The sequence below is a fragment of the Oncorhynchus masou genome, chromosome 32, assembly GCF_036934945.1.
Source record: "Oncorhynchus masou masou isolate Uvic2021 chromosome 32, UVic_Omas_1.1, whole genome shotgun sequence".
In the NCBI taxonomy this organism is placed as follows: Eukaryota; Metazoa; Chordata; class Actinopteri; order Salmoniformes; family Salmonidae; genus Oncorhynchus; species Oncorhynchus masou.
In genome coordinates, this window is record NC_088243.1 from 4,241,518 (window position 1) to 4,256,677 (window position 15,160).

General features: G+C 40.3%; 1 protein-coding gene across 3 annotated transcripts in view; it reads right to left on the minus strand.

Moving 5' to 3' along the window:
- The window catches only part of LOC135525478 (alpha-actinin-1), a 92,266-nt gene that overhangs the window by 36,002 nt on the left and 41,104 nt on the right, over window positions 1-15,160 (minus strand). For all 3 annotated transcript variants that reach the window (XM_064953145.1, XM_064953143.1, XM_064953146.1), the window contains exons 5-6: window positions 11,957-12,038; window positions 9,955-10,040 (exon numbers count right to left, since the gene is read on the minus strand). In XM_064953145.1, coding sequence (XP_064809217.1) covers window positions 9,955-10,040; window positions 11,957-12,038 — 168 coding nt within the window. The remainder of the gene's footprint in view (window positions 1-9,954; window positions 10,041-11,956; window positions 12,039-15,160) is intronic.

A 15,160-nucleotide genomic window follows, 5' to 3' on the forward strand; every position in this document is an offset into this window, starting at 1 on the left:
CACCAGTCTGACCAGCTTGTCAGACACCAGGGAGAGAGGAGACAACAGGCACCAGTCTGACCAGGTTGTCAGACACCAGGGAGAGAGGAGACCACAGGCACCAGTCTGACCAGGTTGGTTGGTTTGTTAGTTTATCTGTCTGTTTGGATTCTATTGGCGGTTTAGCTGTTAAAGTCCCAATGGCTAGTACTCCTGGTGTCACCACTAAACAGGTGGGTAGGAGTTGCTGATCCACGTTTAGTAATATTTCTGACTGTATTCTCATACTTGTTGATAGTGTGAATTTGTCTGATGTAGCCTTCTTTATACAGTAATCTGAGCTACGTGAGGTAATGTGAGGGTCACTATATACTGCTCATACTCTTCATCTTCACCCCATTCTTCCCCTACTTCTACATGCCATAATAAAAGGGAGACAGTGTCTGAATCCTCTCTTCCAATTATAAATGGAGAGATTTTTTTTTCCACCCTGTCTTTTAAACACAGCTGGTCTCTCTGCTGCCTGGCTGCTGCAATGTGCTCTTTAGTTATGGACCTCTCCAGTGAAATTAGTCCTTATATAACTACACAACTCTTCTTCTTTAGTTATGGACCTCTCCAGTGAAATTAGTCCTTATATAACTACACAACCCTTCTTCTTTAGTTCTGGCCCTTATATAACTACACTCTTCTTCTTTAGTTCTGGTCCTTATATAACTACACAACTCTTCTTCTTTAGTTCTGGTCCTTATATAACTACACAACTCTTCTTCTTTAGTTCTGGTCCTTATATAACTACACAACTCTTCTTCTTTAGTTCTGGACCTCTCCAGTGAAATTAGTCCTTATATAACTACACAACTCTTCTTCTTTAGTTCTGGCCCTTATATAACTACACAACTCTTCTTCTTTAGTTCTGGACCTCTCCAGTGAAATTAGTCCTTATATAACTACACAACTCTTCTTCTTTAGTTCTGGACCTCTCCAGTGAAATTAGTCCTTATATAACTACACAACTCTTCTTCTTTAGTTATGGACCTCTCCAGTGAAATTAGTCCTTATATAACTACACAACCCTTCTTCTTTAGTTCTGGCCCTTATATAACTACACAACTCTTCTTCTTTAGTTCTGGTCCTTATATAACTACACAACTCTTCTTCTTTAGTTCTGGTCCTTATATAACTACACAACTCTTCTTCTTTAGTTCTGGCCCTTATATAACTACACAACTCCTTCTTCTTTAGTTCTGGTCCTTATATAACTACACAACGCTTCTTCTTCTTTAGTTCTGGTCCTTATATAACTACACAACTCTTCTTCTTTAGTTCTGGACCTCTCCAGTGAAATTAGTCCTTATATAACTACACAACTCTTCTTCTTTAGTTCTGGCCCTTATATAACTACACAACTCTTCTTCTTTAGTTCTGGACCTCTCCAGTGAAATTAGTCCTTATATAACTACACAACGCTTCTTCTTTAGTTCTGGACCTCTCCAGTGAAATTAGTCCTTATATAACTACACAACTCTTCTTCTTTAGTTCTGGACCTCTCCAGTGAAATTAGTCCTTATATAACTACACAACTCTTCTTCTTTAGTTCTGGACCTCTCCAGTGAAATTAGTCCTTATATAACTACACAACTCTTCTTCTTTAGTTCTGGACCTCTCCAGTGAAATTAGTCCTTATATAACTACACAACTCTTCTTCTTTAGTTCTGGACCTCTCCAGTGAAATTAGTCCTTATATAACTACACAACTCTTCTTCTTCTTTAGTTCTGGTCCTTATATAACTACACAACTCTTCTTCTTTAGTTCTGGCCCTTATATAACTACACAACTCTTCTTCTTTAGTTCTGGACCTCTCCAGTGAAATTAGTCCTTATATAACTACACAACTCTTCTTCTTTAGTTCTGGCCCTTATATAACTACACAACTCTTCTTCTTTAGTTCTGGACCTCTCCAGTGAAATTAGTCCTTATATAACTACACAACGCTTCTTCTTTAGTTCTGGACCTCTCCAGTGAAATTAGTCCTTATATAACTACACAACTCTTCTTCTTTAGTTCTGGACCTCTCCAGTGAAATTAGTCCTTATATAACTACACAACTCTTCTTCTTCTTTAGTTCTGGTCCTTATATAACTACACAACTCTTCTTCTTTAGTTCTGGCCCTTATATAACTACACAACTCTTCTTCTTTAGTTCTGGACCTCTCCAGTGAAATTAGTCCTTATATAACTACACAACTCTTCTTCTTTAGTTCTGGTCCTTATATAACTACACAACTCTTCTTCCTTAGTTCTGGCCCTTATATAACTACACAACTCTTCTTCTTTAGTTCTGGACCTCTCCAGTGAAATTAGTCCTTATATAACTACACAACTCTTCTTCTTCTTTAGTTCTGGTCCTTATATAACTACACAACTCTTCTTCTTTAGTTCTGGCCCTTATATAACTACACAACTCTTCTTCTTTAGTTCTGGACCTCTCCAGTGAAATTAGTCCTTATATAACTACACAACTCTTCTTCTTTAGTTCTGGTCCTTATATAACTACACAACTCTTCTTCCTTAGTTCTGGCCCTTATATAACTACACAACTCTTCTTCTTTAGTTCTGGACCTCTCCAGTGAAATTAGTCCTTATATAACTACACAACTCTTCTTCTTTAGTTCTGGACCTCTCCAGTGAAATTAGTCCTTATATAACTACACAACTCTTCTTCTTTAGTTCTGGCCCTTATATAACTACACAACTCTTCTTCTTTAGATCTGGTCCTTATATAACTACACAACTCTTCTTCTTTAGTTATGGACCTCTCCAGTGAAATTAGTCCTTATATAACTACACAACTCTTCTTCTTTAGTTCTGGACCTCTCCAGTGAAATTAGTCCTTATATAACTACACAACTCTTCTTCTTTAGTTCTGGACCTCTCCAGTGAAATTAGTCCTTATATAACTACACAACTCTTCTTCTTCTTTAGTTCTGGTCCTTATATAACTACACAACTCTTCTTCTTTAGTTCTGGCCCTTATATAACTACACAACTCTTCTTCTTTAGTTCTGGACCTCTCCAGTGAAATTAGTCCTTATATAACTACACAACTCTTCTTCTTTAGTTCTGGCCCTTATATAACTACACAACTCTTCTTCTTTAGTTCTGGACCTCTCCAGTGAAATTAGTCCTTATATAACTACACAACGCTTCTTCTTTAGTTCTGGACCTCTCCAGTGAAATTAGTCCTTATATAACTACACAACTCTTCTTCTTTAGTTCTGGACCTCTCCAGTGAAATTAGTCCTTATATAACTACACAACTCTTCTTCTTCTTTAGTTCTGGTCCTTATATAACTACACAACTCTTCTTCTTTAGTTCTGGTATATATAACTACACAACTCTTCTTCTTTAGTTCTGGACCTCTCCAGTGAAATTAGTCCTTATATAACTACACAACTCTTCTTCTTTAGTTCTGGTCCTTATATAACTACACAACTCTTCTTCCTTAGTTCTGGCCCTTATATAACTACACAACTCTTCTTCTTTAGTTCTGGACCTCTCCAGTGAAATTAGTCCTTATATAACTACACAACTCTTCTTCTTTAGTTCTGGACCTCTCCAGTGAAATTAGTCCTTATATAACTACACAACTCTTCTTCTTTAGTTCTGGACCTCTCCAGTGAAATTAGTCCTTATATAACTACACAACTCTTCTTCTTTAGTTCTGGACCTCTCCAGTGAAATTAGTCCTTATATAACTACACAACTCTTCTTCTTCTTTAGTTCTGGTCCTTATATAACTACACAACTCTTCTTCTTTAGTTCTGGCCCTTATATAACTACACAACTCTTCTTCTTTAGTTCTGGACCTCTCCAGTGAAATTAGTCCTTATATAACTACACAACTCTTCTTCTTTAGTTCTGGCCCTTATATAACTACACAACTCTTCTTCTTTAGTTCTGGACCTCTCCAGTGAAATTAGTCCTTATATAACTACACAACGCTTCTTCTTTAGTTCTGGACCTCTCCAGTGAAATTAGTCCTTATATAACTACACAACTCTTCTTCTTTAGTTCTGGACCTCTCCAGTGAAATTAGTCCTTATATAACTACACAACTCTTCTTCTTCTTTAGTTCTGGTCCTTATATAACTACACAACTCTTCTTCTTTAGTTCTGGCCCTTATATAACTACACAACTCTTCTTCTTTAGTTCTGGACCTCTCCAGTGAAATTAGTCCTTATATAACTACACAACTCTTCTTCTTTAGTTCTGGTCCTTATATAACTACACAACTCTTCTTCCTTAGTTCTGGCCCTTATATAACTACACAACTCTTCTTCTTTAGTTCTGGACCTCTCCAGTGAAATTAGTCCTTATATAACTACACAACTCTTCTTCTTTAGTTCTGGACCTCTCCAGTGAAATTAGTCCTTATATAACTACACAACTCTTCTTCTTTAGTTCTGGCCCTTATATAACTACACAACTCTTCTTCTTTAGATCTGGTCCTTATATAACTACACAACTCTTCTTCTTTAGTTATGGACCTCTCCAGTGAAATTAGTCCTTATATAACTACACAACTCTTCTTCTTTAGTTCTGGACCTCTCCAGTGAAATTAGTCCTTATATAACTACACAACTCTTCTTCTTTAGTTCTGACCTCTCCAGTGAAATTAGTCCTTATATAACTACACAACTCTTCTTCTTCTTTAGTTCTGGTCCTTATATAACTACACTTCTTCTTCTTTAGTTCTGGCCCTTATATAACTACACAACTCTTCTTCTTTAGTTCTGGACCTCTCCAGTGAAATTAGTCCTTATATAACTACACAACTCTTCTTCTTTAGTTCTGGCCCTTATATAACTACACAACTCTTCTTCTTTAGTTCTGGACCTCTCCAGTGAAATTAGTCCTTATATAACTACACAACGCTTCTTCTTTAGTTCTGGACCTCTCCAGTGAAATTAGTCCTTATATAACTACACAACTCTTCTTCTTTAGTTCTGGTCCTTATATAACTACACAACTCTTCTTCCTTAGTTCTGGCCCTTATATAACTACACAACTCTTCTTCTTTAGTTCTGGACCTCTCCAGTGAAATTAGTCCTTATATAACTACACAACTCTTCTTCTTTAGTTCTGGACTTCCTGAAATTAGTCCTTATATAACTACACAACTCTTCTTCTTTAGTTCTGGACCTCTCCAGTGAAATTAGTCCTTATATAACTACACAACTTCTTCTTCTTTAGTTCTGGTCCTTATATAACTACACAACTCTTCTTCTTTAGTTCTGGCCCTATATAACTACACAACTCTTCTTCTTTAGTTCTGGACCTCTCCAGTGAAATTAGTCCTTATATAACTACACAACTCTTCTTCTTTAGTTCTGGCCCTTATATAACTACACAACTCTTCTTCTTTAGTTCTGGACCTCTCCAGTGAAATTAGTCCTTATATAACTACACAACGGTTCTGGACCTCTCCAGTGAAATTAGTCCTTATATAACTAACAACTCTTCTTCTTTAGTTCTGGACCTCTCCAGTGAAATTAGTCCATATAACTACACAACTCTTCTTCTTCTTTAGTTCTGGTCCTTATATAACTACCAGGGAGAGTTCTGGCCCTTATATAACTACACAACTCTTCTTCTTTAGTTCTGGACCTCTCCAGTGAAATTGTCATATAACTACACAACTCTTCTTCTTTAGTTCTGGTCCTTATATAACTACACAACTCTTCTTCCTTAGTTCTGGCCCTTATATAACTACACAACTCTTCTTCTTTAGTTCTGGACCTCTCCAGTGAAATTAGTCCTTATATAACTACACAACTCTTCTTCTTTAGTTCTGGACCTCTCCAGTGAAATTAGTCCTTATATAACTACACAACTCTTCTTCTTTAGTTCTGGCCCTTATATAACTACACAACTCTTCTTCTTTAGATCTGGTCCTTATATAACTACACAACTCTTCTTCTTTAGTTATGGACCTCTCCAGTGAAATTAGTCCTTATATAACTACACAACTCTTCTTCTTTAGTTCTGGACCTCTCCAGTGAAATTAGTCCTTATATATTTCTTCTTTAGTTCTGGACCTCTCCAGTGAAATTAGTCCTTATATAACTACACAACTCTTCTTCTTCTTTAGTTCTGGTCCTTATATAACTACACAACTCTTCTTCTTTAGTTCTGGCCCTATATAACTACACAACTCTTCTTCTTTAGTTCTGGACCTCTCCAGTGAAATTAGTCCTTATATAACTACACAACTCTTCTTCTTTAGTTCTGGCCCTTATATAACTACACAACTCTTCTTCTTTAGTTCTGGACCTCTCCAGTGAAATTAGTCCTTATATAACTACACAACGCTTCTTCTTTAGTTCTGGACCTCTCCAGTGAAATTAGTCCTTATATAACTACACAACTCTTCTTCTTTAGTTCTGGACCTCTCCAGTGAAATTAGTCCTTATATAACTACACAACTCTTCTTCTTCTTTAGTTCTGGTCCTTATATAACTACACAACTCTTCTTCTTTAGTTCTGGCCCTTATATAACTACACAACTCTTCTTCTTTAGTTCTGGACCTCTCCAGTGAAATTAGTCCTTATATAACTACACAACTCTTCTTCTTTAGTTCTGGTCCTTATATAACTACACAACTCTTCTTCCTTAGTTCTGGCCCTTATATAACTACACAACTCTTCTTCTTTAGTTCTGGACCTCTCCAGTGAAATTAGTCCTTATATAACTACACAACTCTTCTTCTTTAGTTCTGGACCTCTCCAGTGAAATTAGTCCTTATAAACTACACAACTCTTCTTCTTTAGTTCTGGACCTCTCCAGTGAAATTAGTCCTTATATAACTACACAACTCTTCTTCTTTAGTTCTGGACCTCTCCAGTGAAATTAGTCCTTATATAACTACACAACTCTTCTTCTTCTTTAGTTCTGGTCCTTATATAACTACACAACTCTTCTTCTTTAGTTCTGGCCCTTATATAACTACACAACTCTTCTTCTTTAGTTCTGGACCTCTCCAGTGAAATTAGTCCTTATATAACTACACAACTCTTCTTCTTTAGTTCTGGCCCTTATATAACTACACAACTCTTCTTCTTTAGTTCTGGACCTCTCCAGTGAAATTAGTCCTTATATAACTACACAACGCTTCTTCTTTAGTTCTGGACCTCTCCAGTGAAATTAGTCCTTATATAACTACACAACTCTTCTTCTTTAGTTCTGGTCCTTATATAACTACACAACTCTTCTTCCTTAGTTCTGGCCCTTATATAACTACACAACTCTTCTTCTTTAGTTCTGGACCTCTCCAGTGAAATTAGTCCTTATATAACTACACAACTCTTCTTCTTTAGTTCTGGACCTCTCCAGTGAAATTAGTCCTTATATAACTACACAACTCTTCTTCTTTAGTTCTGGCCCTTATATAACTACACAACTCTTCTTCTTTAGATCTGGTCCTTATATAACTACACAACTCTTCTTCTTTAGTTCTGGACCTCTCCAGTGAAATTAGTCCTTATATAACTACACAACTCTTCTTCTTTAGTTCTGGACCTCTCCAGTGAAATTAGTCCTTATATAACTACACAACTCTTCTTCTTTAGTTCTGGACCTCTCCTGTGTAATTAGTACTTATAAAACTACACAAATCTTCTTCTTCTTTAGTTCTGGTCCTTATATAACTACACAACTCTTCTTCTTTAGTTCTGGCCCTTATATAACTACACAACTCTTCTTCTTTAGTTCTGGACCTCTCCAGTGAAATTAGTCCTTATATAACTACACAACTCTTCTTCTTTAGTTCTGGCCCTTATATAACTACACAACTCTTCTTCTTTAGTTCTGGACCTCTCCAGTGAAATTAGTCCTTATATAACTACACAACTCTTCTTCTTTAGTTCTGGACCTCTCCAGTGAAATTAGTCCTTATATAACTACACAACTCTTCTTCTTTAGTTCTGGACCTCTCCAGTGAAATTAGTCCTTATATAACTACACAACTCTTCTTCTTCTTTAGTTCTGGTCCTTATATAACTACACAACTCTTCTTCTTTAGTTCTGGCCCTTATATAACTACACAACTCTTCTTCTTTAGTTCTGGACCTCTCCAGTGAAATTAGTCCTTATATAACTACACAACTCTTCTTCTTTAGTTCTGGTCCTTATATAACTACACAACTCTTCTTCTTTAGTTCTGGCCCTTATATAACTACACAACTCTTCTTCTTTAGTTCTGGACCTCTCCAGTGAAATTAGTCCTTATATAACTACACAACTCTTCTTCTTTAGTTCTGGACCTCTCCAGTGAAATTAGTCCTTATATAACTACACAACTCTTCTTCTTTAGTTCTGGCCCTTATATAACTACACAACTCTTCTTCTTTAGATCTGGTCCTTATATAACTACACAACTCTTCTTCTTTAGTTATGGACCTCTCCAGTGAAATTAGTCCTTATATAACTACACAACTCTTCTTCTTTAGTTCTGGTCTCCAGTGAAATTAGTCCTATATAACTACACAACTCTTCTTCTTTAGTTCTGGACCTCTCCAGTGAAATTAGTCCTTATATAACTACACAACGCTTCTTCTTTAGTTCTGGACCTCTCCAGTGAAATTAGTCCTTATATAACTACACAACTCTTCTTCTTTAGTTCTGGACCTCTCCAGTGAAATTAGTCCTTATATAACTACACAACTCTTCTTCTTTTTAGTTCTGGTCCTTATATAACTACACAACTCTTCTTCTTTAGTTCTGGCCCTTATATAACTACACAACTCTTCTTCTTTAGTTCTGGACCTCTCCAGTGAAATTAGTCCTTATATAACTACACAACTCTTCTTCTTTAGTTCTGGTCCTTATATAACTACACAACTCTTCTTCCTTAGTTCTGGCCCTTATATAACTACACAACTCTTCTTCTTTAGTTCTGGACCTCTCCAGTGAAATTAGTCCTTATATAACTACACAACTCTTCTTCTTTAGTTCTGGACCTCTCCAGTGAAATTAGTCCTTATATAACTACACAACTCTTCTTCTTTAGTTCTGGTCCTTATATAACTACACAACTCTTCTTCTTTAGATCTGGTCCTTATATAACTACACAACTCTTCTTCTTTAGTTATGGACCTCTCCAGTGAAATTAGTCCTTATATAACTACACAACTCTTCTTCTTTTAGTTCTGGTCCTTATATAACTACACAACTCTTCTTCTTCTTTAGTTCTGGTCCTTATATAACTACACAACTCTTCTTCTTTAGTTCTGGCCCTTATATAACTACACAACTCTTCTTCTTCTTTAGTTCTGGTCCTTATATAACTACACACTACACATAACTAAGGAGCCCCCTTCCCCCCTCCCTCCCTCGCTGACCCATTCAACTCAAAGGTGACCAAGTACACATTGGCGGTAGTTGAGGTTAAGGAGCCCCCTTCCCCCCTCTCCCTCGCTACATAAAGTGATGAATCCAATCAAACAATTACATGTTGAGTTAGTTGTGTACTAGGAGTTGAGTTCGTTGTGTACTAGGAGTTGAGTTCGTTGTGTACTAGGAGTTGAGTTCGGAGTTGTTAGTTGTGTACTAGGAGTTGAGTTCTAGGAGTTGTTGTGTAGACTGGTCTGTCTGACTGGTGCCTGTTGTAGCAACAGAGAGACTATTTATTTTCCCATCATGCATTTGGAAAGTGGGAAACTGTGAACCAATACGGAGAGAGGAGGAAGAGCGTGAGTGGTTCCCCCTGTTGTGCGGGGGTGGGGCGGTGCAGCTGCAGAGAGAAATATGGTTAGTGTTAGAGGACAGATAGAGGAGCAGGAACCAAACAACCAGGAGGTGGTGAGGAGGAGGATGAGATGTGAGGAGGAGGATGAGATGTGAGGAGGAGGAGGGGAGGAGGGAGGGGGTGAGGAAGAGGTGAGGAGGGGGAGTGTTGCATCCTGGGATACCTTCTGAGCGCCAGAGAATGCGTGGTAGAAGCTAGACACGTAGGTCATGATGGCTTTTTCATCTGGGCGGGCTGTGCCTACGATGTCTGTGGAGAGAGAGGGTGGATGGGGGGGGGTGGAGGAAGGAGGAGAGGGGGTATGGTAATGATCATGTTAAACACAACAGATAAATGACATGTCGTAAAGACTGGGGGTGAATGGTAAACACACCCTATTCTCTATATACACTATACTACACAACAGACAAAATGAGTCAAGACCATAGAGTTAAAATAGAGGGCGGATCTTTGCATTAAATAGCTTCAGTGACAGAAGAGCCTTCAGAAACTATTCACACACCCTCTTGACCTTTCCCAACATTGTGTTACAGCGTGAATTTAAAATGTTTTAAGATTAGATTTGTGTCACTGGTCTACACACAATAATACCTGGTAAAGTCAAAGTGGAATTATGATTTTACATTTTTTAAATTTTTTTTTTAAAATGAGTGTTCTGATTATTTTTTTGAGATCTCCTGCTCTATCCAACTCTATGGTAAAGAACCTCCACCCCACGATGACATGATGACAGCTTGATAAACAGGATAATAATATCCAGGAAGAGAAACACCACTTTGGGTCACTCCAGACAGGCTGCTAAATCAAGGGAAAATTCTAGAAAAAAAAACCACTCAAACACGCAAACACTCACGCACACACGCACACATACGCACTCGCACACTCTCTTTCTCTCTCTCTAACCCTCTATGACATGTATATTTATGTACAGAGATAACAAGTTTAAAATGGGACACTGAGACAAGGCAAGAGGAACAGAAGAGAGAGAGCAGTCTGTCAACTGACTGTATTCCTCTGTTTAGTTTCCTGAAAAATAAGAGGACCAGACAACCTCTGTGGGGTCAAAACGAGAGGACCAGACAACCTCTGTGGGGTCAAAATGAGAGGACCAGACAACCTCTGTGGGGTCAAAATGAGAGGACCAGACAACCTCTGTGGGGTCAAAATGAGAGGACCAGACAACCTCTGTGGGGTCAAAATGAGAGGACCAGACAACCTCTGTGGGGTCAAAATGAGAGGACCAGACAACCTCTGTGGGGTCAAAAGGAGAGGACCAGACAACCTCTGTGGGGTCAAAAGGAGAGGACCAGACAACCTCTGTGGGGTCAAAAAGGAGAGGACCAGACAACCTCTGTGGGGTCAAAAGGAGGGACCAGACAACCTCTGTGGGGTCAAAATGAGAGGACCAGACAACCTCTGTGGGGTCAAAATGAGAGGACCAGACAACCTCTGTGGGCTCAAAATGAGAGGACCAGACAACCTCTGTGGGCTCAAATGAGAGGACCAGACAACCTCTGTGGGCTCAAAATGAGAGGACCAGACAACCTCTGTGGGCTCAAAATGAGAGGACCAGACAACCTCTGTGGGGTCAAAATGAGAGGACCAGACAACCTCTGTGGGGTCAAAATGAGAGGACCAGACAACCTCTGTGGGGTCAAAATGAGAGGACCAGACAACCTCTGTGGGGTCAAAATGAGAGGACCAGACAACCTCTGTGGGGTCAAAATGAGAGGACCAGACAACCTCTGTGGGGTCAAAATGAGAGGACCAGACAACCTCTGTGGGGTCAAAATGTCTTGGTATAAACAAATACCACTGAAAAAAAGACAATGGTTGCATCCCTAATGGGACCCTATTCCCTATATAGTGCACTACTCTTCACCAAAGCTGGTCAAAAGTAGTGCACTTAATAGGGAATAGGGTGCCAGCTGCATTTGTATCTAGTTAAACACCAAACAACACTGTTAAGGTCATTTTTAATGAATGTCAGTCTCCACTTCCGTCTGTTTAGCCCAGTGTTTCTTCATCCTGGTTCTGGGGACCCAAAGGAGTGCACATGTTCGTTTTGGCCCGAGCACTAACACCCGATTCAAATAATAAACGGGTTGGGTCCCCAGGACCAGGTTTGGGAAACATTTCCTTGACCCTGACCCTCCTGGTCTTACCCTCAGCGTCCAACATCTTGGGGATATCCAGGTACTTCTCTGCCACGTCGAAGGCTGTGTTCAGGTTGGTCATGGGGTCATCCTACAAGTAAGTGGAGAGAGAGAGGTCAGGGGTCATCCTACAGGTGAGAGGAGGAGGAATACAGACAGACAGTCCGTCCCGTCCGTCCACCTACCTACCTGTGGTACAGACAGGCAGAGGGACAGACGGACGGACGGACAGACAGACATGTAGGCAGAGAGACAGGCAGACATGTAGGCAGAGAGACAGGTAGACATGTAGGCAGACAGACATGTAGGCAGACAGACAGGCAGACATGTAGGCAGGCAGACATGTAGGCAGACATGTAGGCAGGCAGACATGTAGGCAGACAGACAGGCAGACATGTAGGCAGACAGACAGGCAGACATGTAGGCAGGCAGACATGTAGGCAGACATGTAGGCAGGCAGACATGTAGGCAGGCAGACATGTAGGCAGACATGTAGGCAGACAGACAGGCAGACATGTAGGCAGACATGTAGGCAGACATGTAGGCAGACAGACAGGCAGACATGTAGGCAGAGAGACAGGTACATAGACCGGTAGACATACTGTCACGCCCTGATCGGTTTCACCTGTTCCTGTGATTGTCTCCACCCCTTCCAGGTGTCGCTTATTTTCTCCAATGTATTTATCCCTGTGTTTCCTGTCTCTCTGTACCAGTATATTTATCCCTGTGTTTCCTGTCTCTCTGTACCAGTGTATTTATCCCTGTGTTTCCTGTCTCTCTGTACCAGTGTATTTATCCCTGTGTTTCCTGTCTCTCTGTACCAGTGTATTTATCCCTGTGTTTCCTGTCTTTCGGTGCCAGTGTATTTATCCCTGTGTTTCCTGTCTCTCTGTGCCAGTGTATTTATCCCTGTGTTTCCTGTCTCTCTGTACCAGTGTATTTATCCCTGTGTTTCCTGTCTCTCTCTACCAGTGTATGTATCACTGTGTTTCCTGTCTCTCTGTACCAATGTATTTAACCCTGTGTTTCCTGTCTCTCTGTGCCAATGTATTTATCCCTGTGTTTCCTGTCTCTCTGTGCCAGTGTATTTATCCCTGTGTTTCCTGTCTCTCTGTACCAGTGTATTTATCCCTGTGTTTCCTGTCTCTCTGTGCCAGGGTATTTATCCCTGTGTTTCCTGTCTCTCTGTACCAGTGTATTTAACCCTGTGTTTCCTGTCTCTCTCTACCAGTGTATGTATCACTGTGTTTCCTGTCTCTCTGTACCAATGTATTTAACCCTGTGTTTCCTGTCTCTCGTGCCAATGTATTTATCCCTGTGTTTCCTGTCTCTCTGTGCCAGGGTATTTATCCCTGTGTTTCCTGTCTCTCTGTGCCAGGGTATTTATCCCTGTGTTTCCTGTCTCTCTGTACCAGTGTATTTAACCCTGTGTTTCCTGTCTCTCTGTACCAGTGTATTTATCCCTGTCTTTCCTGTCTTTCGGTGCCAGTGTATTTATCCCTGTGTTTCCTGTCTCTCTGTGCCAGTGTATTTATCCCTGTGTTTCCTGTCTCTCTGTACCAGTGTATTTAACCCTGTGTTTCCTGTCTCTCTCTACCAGTGTATGTATCACTGTGTTTCCTGTCTCTCTGTACCAATGTATTTAACCCTGTGTTTCCTGTCTCTCGGTGCCAATGTATTTATCCCTGTGTTTCCTGTCTCTCTGTGCCAGGGTATTTATCCCTGTGTTTCCTGTCTCTCTGTGCCAGGGTATTTATCCCTGTGTTTCCTGTCTCTCTGTACCAGTGTATTTAACCCTGTGTTTCCTGTCTCTCTGTACCAGTGTATTTATCCCTGTGTTTCCTGTCTTTCGGTGCCAGTGTATTTATCCCTGTGTTTCCTGTCTCTCTGTGCCAGTGTATTTATCCCTGTGTTTCCTGTCTCTCTGTACCAGTGTATTTATCCCTGTGTTTCCTGTCTCTCTCTGCCAGTGTATGTATCACTGTGTTTCCTGTCTCTCTGTACCAATGTATTTAACCCTGTGTTTCCTGTCTCTCGGTGCCAATGTATTTATCCCTGTGTTTCCTGTCTCTCTGTGCCAGGGTATTTATCCCTGTGTTTCCTGTCTCTTTGTACCAGTGTATTTAACCCTGTGTTTCCTGTCTCTCTCTACCAGTGTATGTATCACTGTGTTTCCTGTCTCTCTGTACCAATGTATTTAACCCTGTGTTTCCTGTCTCTCGGTGCCAATGTATTTATCCCTGTGTTTCCTGTCTCTCTGTGCCAGGGTATTTATCCCTGTGTTTCCTGTCTCTCTGTGCCAGGGTATTTATCCCTGTGTTTCCTGTCTCTCTGTACCAGTGTATTTAACCCTGTGTTTCCTGTCTCTCTGTACCAGTGTATTTATCCCTGTGTTTCCTGTCTTTCTGTGCCAGTGTATTTATCCCTGTGTTTCCTGTCTCTCTGTGCCAGTGTATTTATCCCTGTGTTTCCTGTCTCTCTGTACCAGTGTATTTATCCCTGTGTTTCCTGTCTCTCTCTACCAGTGTATGTATCACTGTGTTTCCTGTCTCTCTGTACCAATGTATTTAACCCTGTGTTTCCTGTCTCTCTGTGCCAATGTATTTATCCCTGTGTTTCCTGTCTCTCTGTGCCAGGGTATTTATCCCTGTGTTTCCTGTCTCTTTGTACCAGTGTATTTAACCCTGTGTTTCCTGTCTCTCTGTGCCAGTGTATGTAACACTGTGTTTCCTGTCTCTCTGTACCAATGTATTTAACCCTGTGTTTCCTGTCTCTCTGTGCCAATGTATTTATCCCTGTGTTTCCTGTCTCTCTGTGCCAGGTATTTATCCCTGTGTTTCCTGTCTCTCTGTGCCAGGGTATTTATCCCTGTGTTTCCTGTCTCTCTGTACCAGTGTATTTAACCCTGTGTTTCCTGTCTCTCTGTGCCAGTTCGTCTTGTCTGTCAAGTCAACCAGCGTGTTTTTCCCCGTGCTCCTTTTCTATTCTCTCTTTTGCTCGTCCTCCTTTTGACCCTTGCCTGTTTCTGGACTCTATACCCACCTGCCTGACCAGTCTGCCTGCCCTGACCTCGAACCTGCCTGCCCTTCGGTCCCTCCTGAACTCTGAACTGGTTTTGACCTTCTGCCCGTCCACAACCATTCTCTTGCCTCCTCCCTTTTGGATTACAATAAATATCAAAAACCATCTGCCTCCCGTGTCTGCATCTGTGTC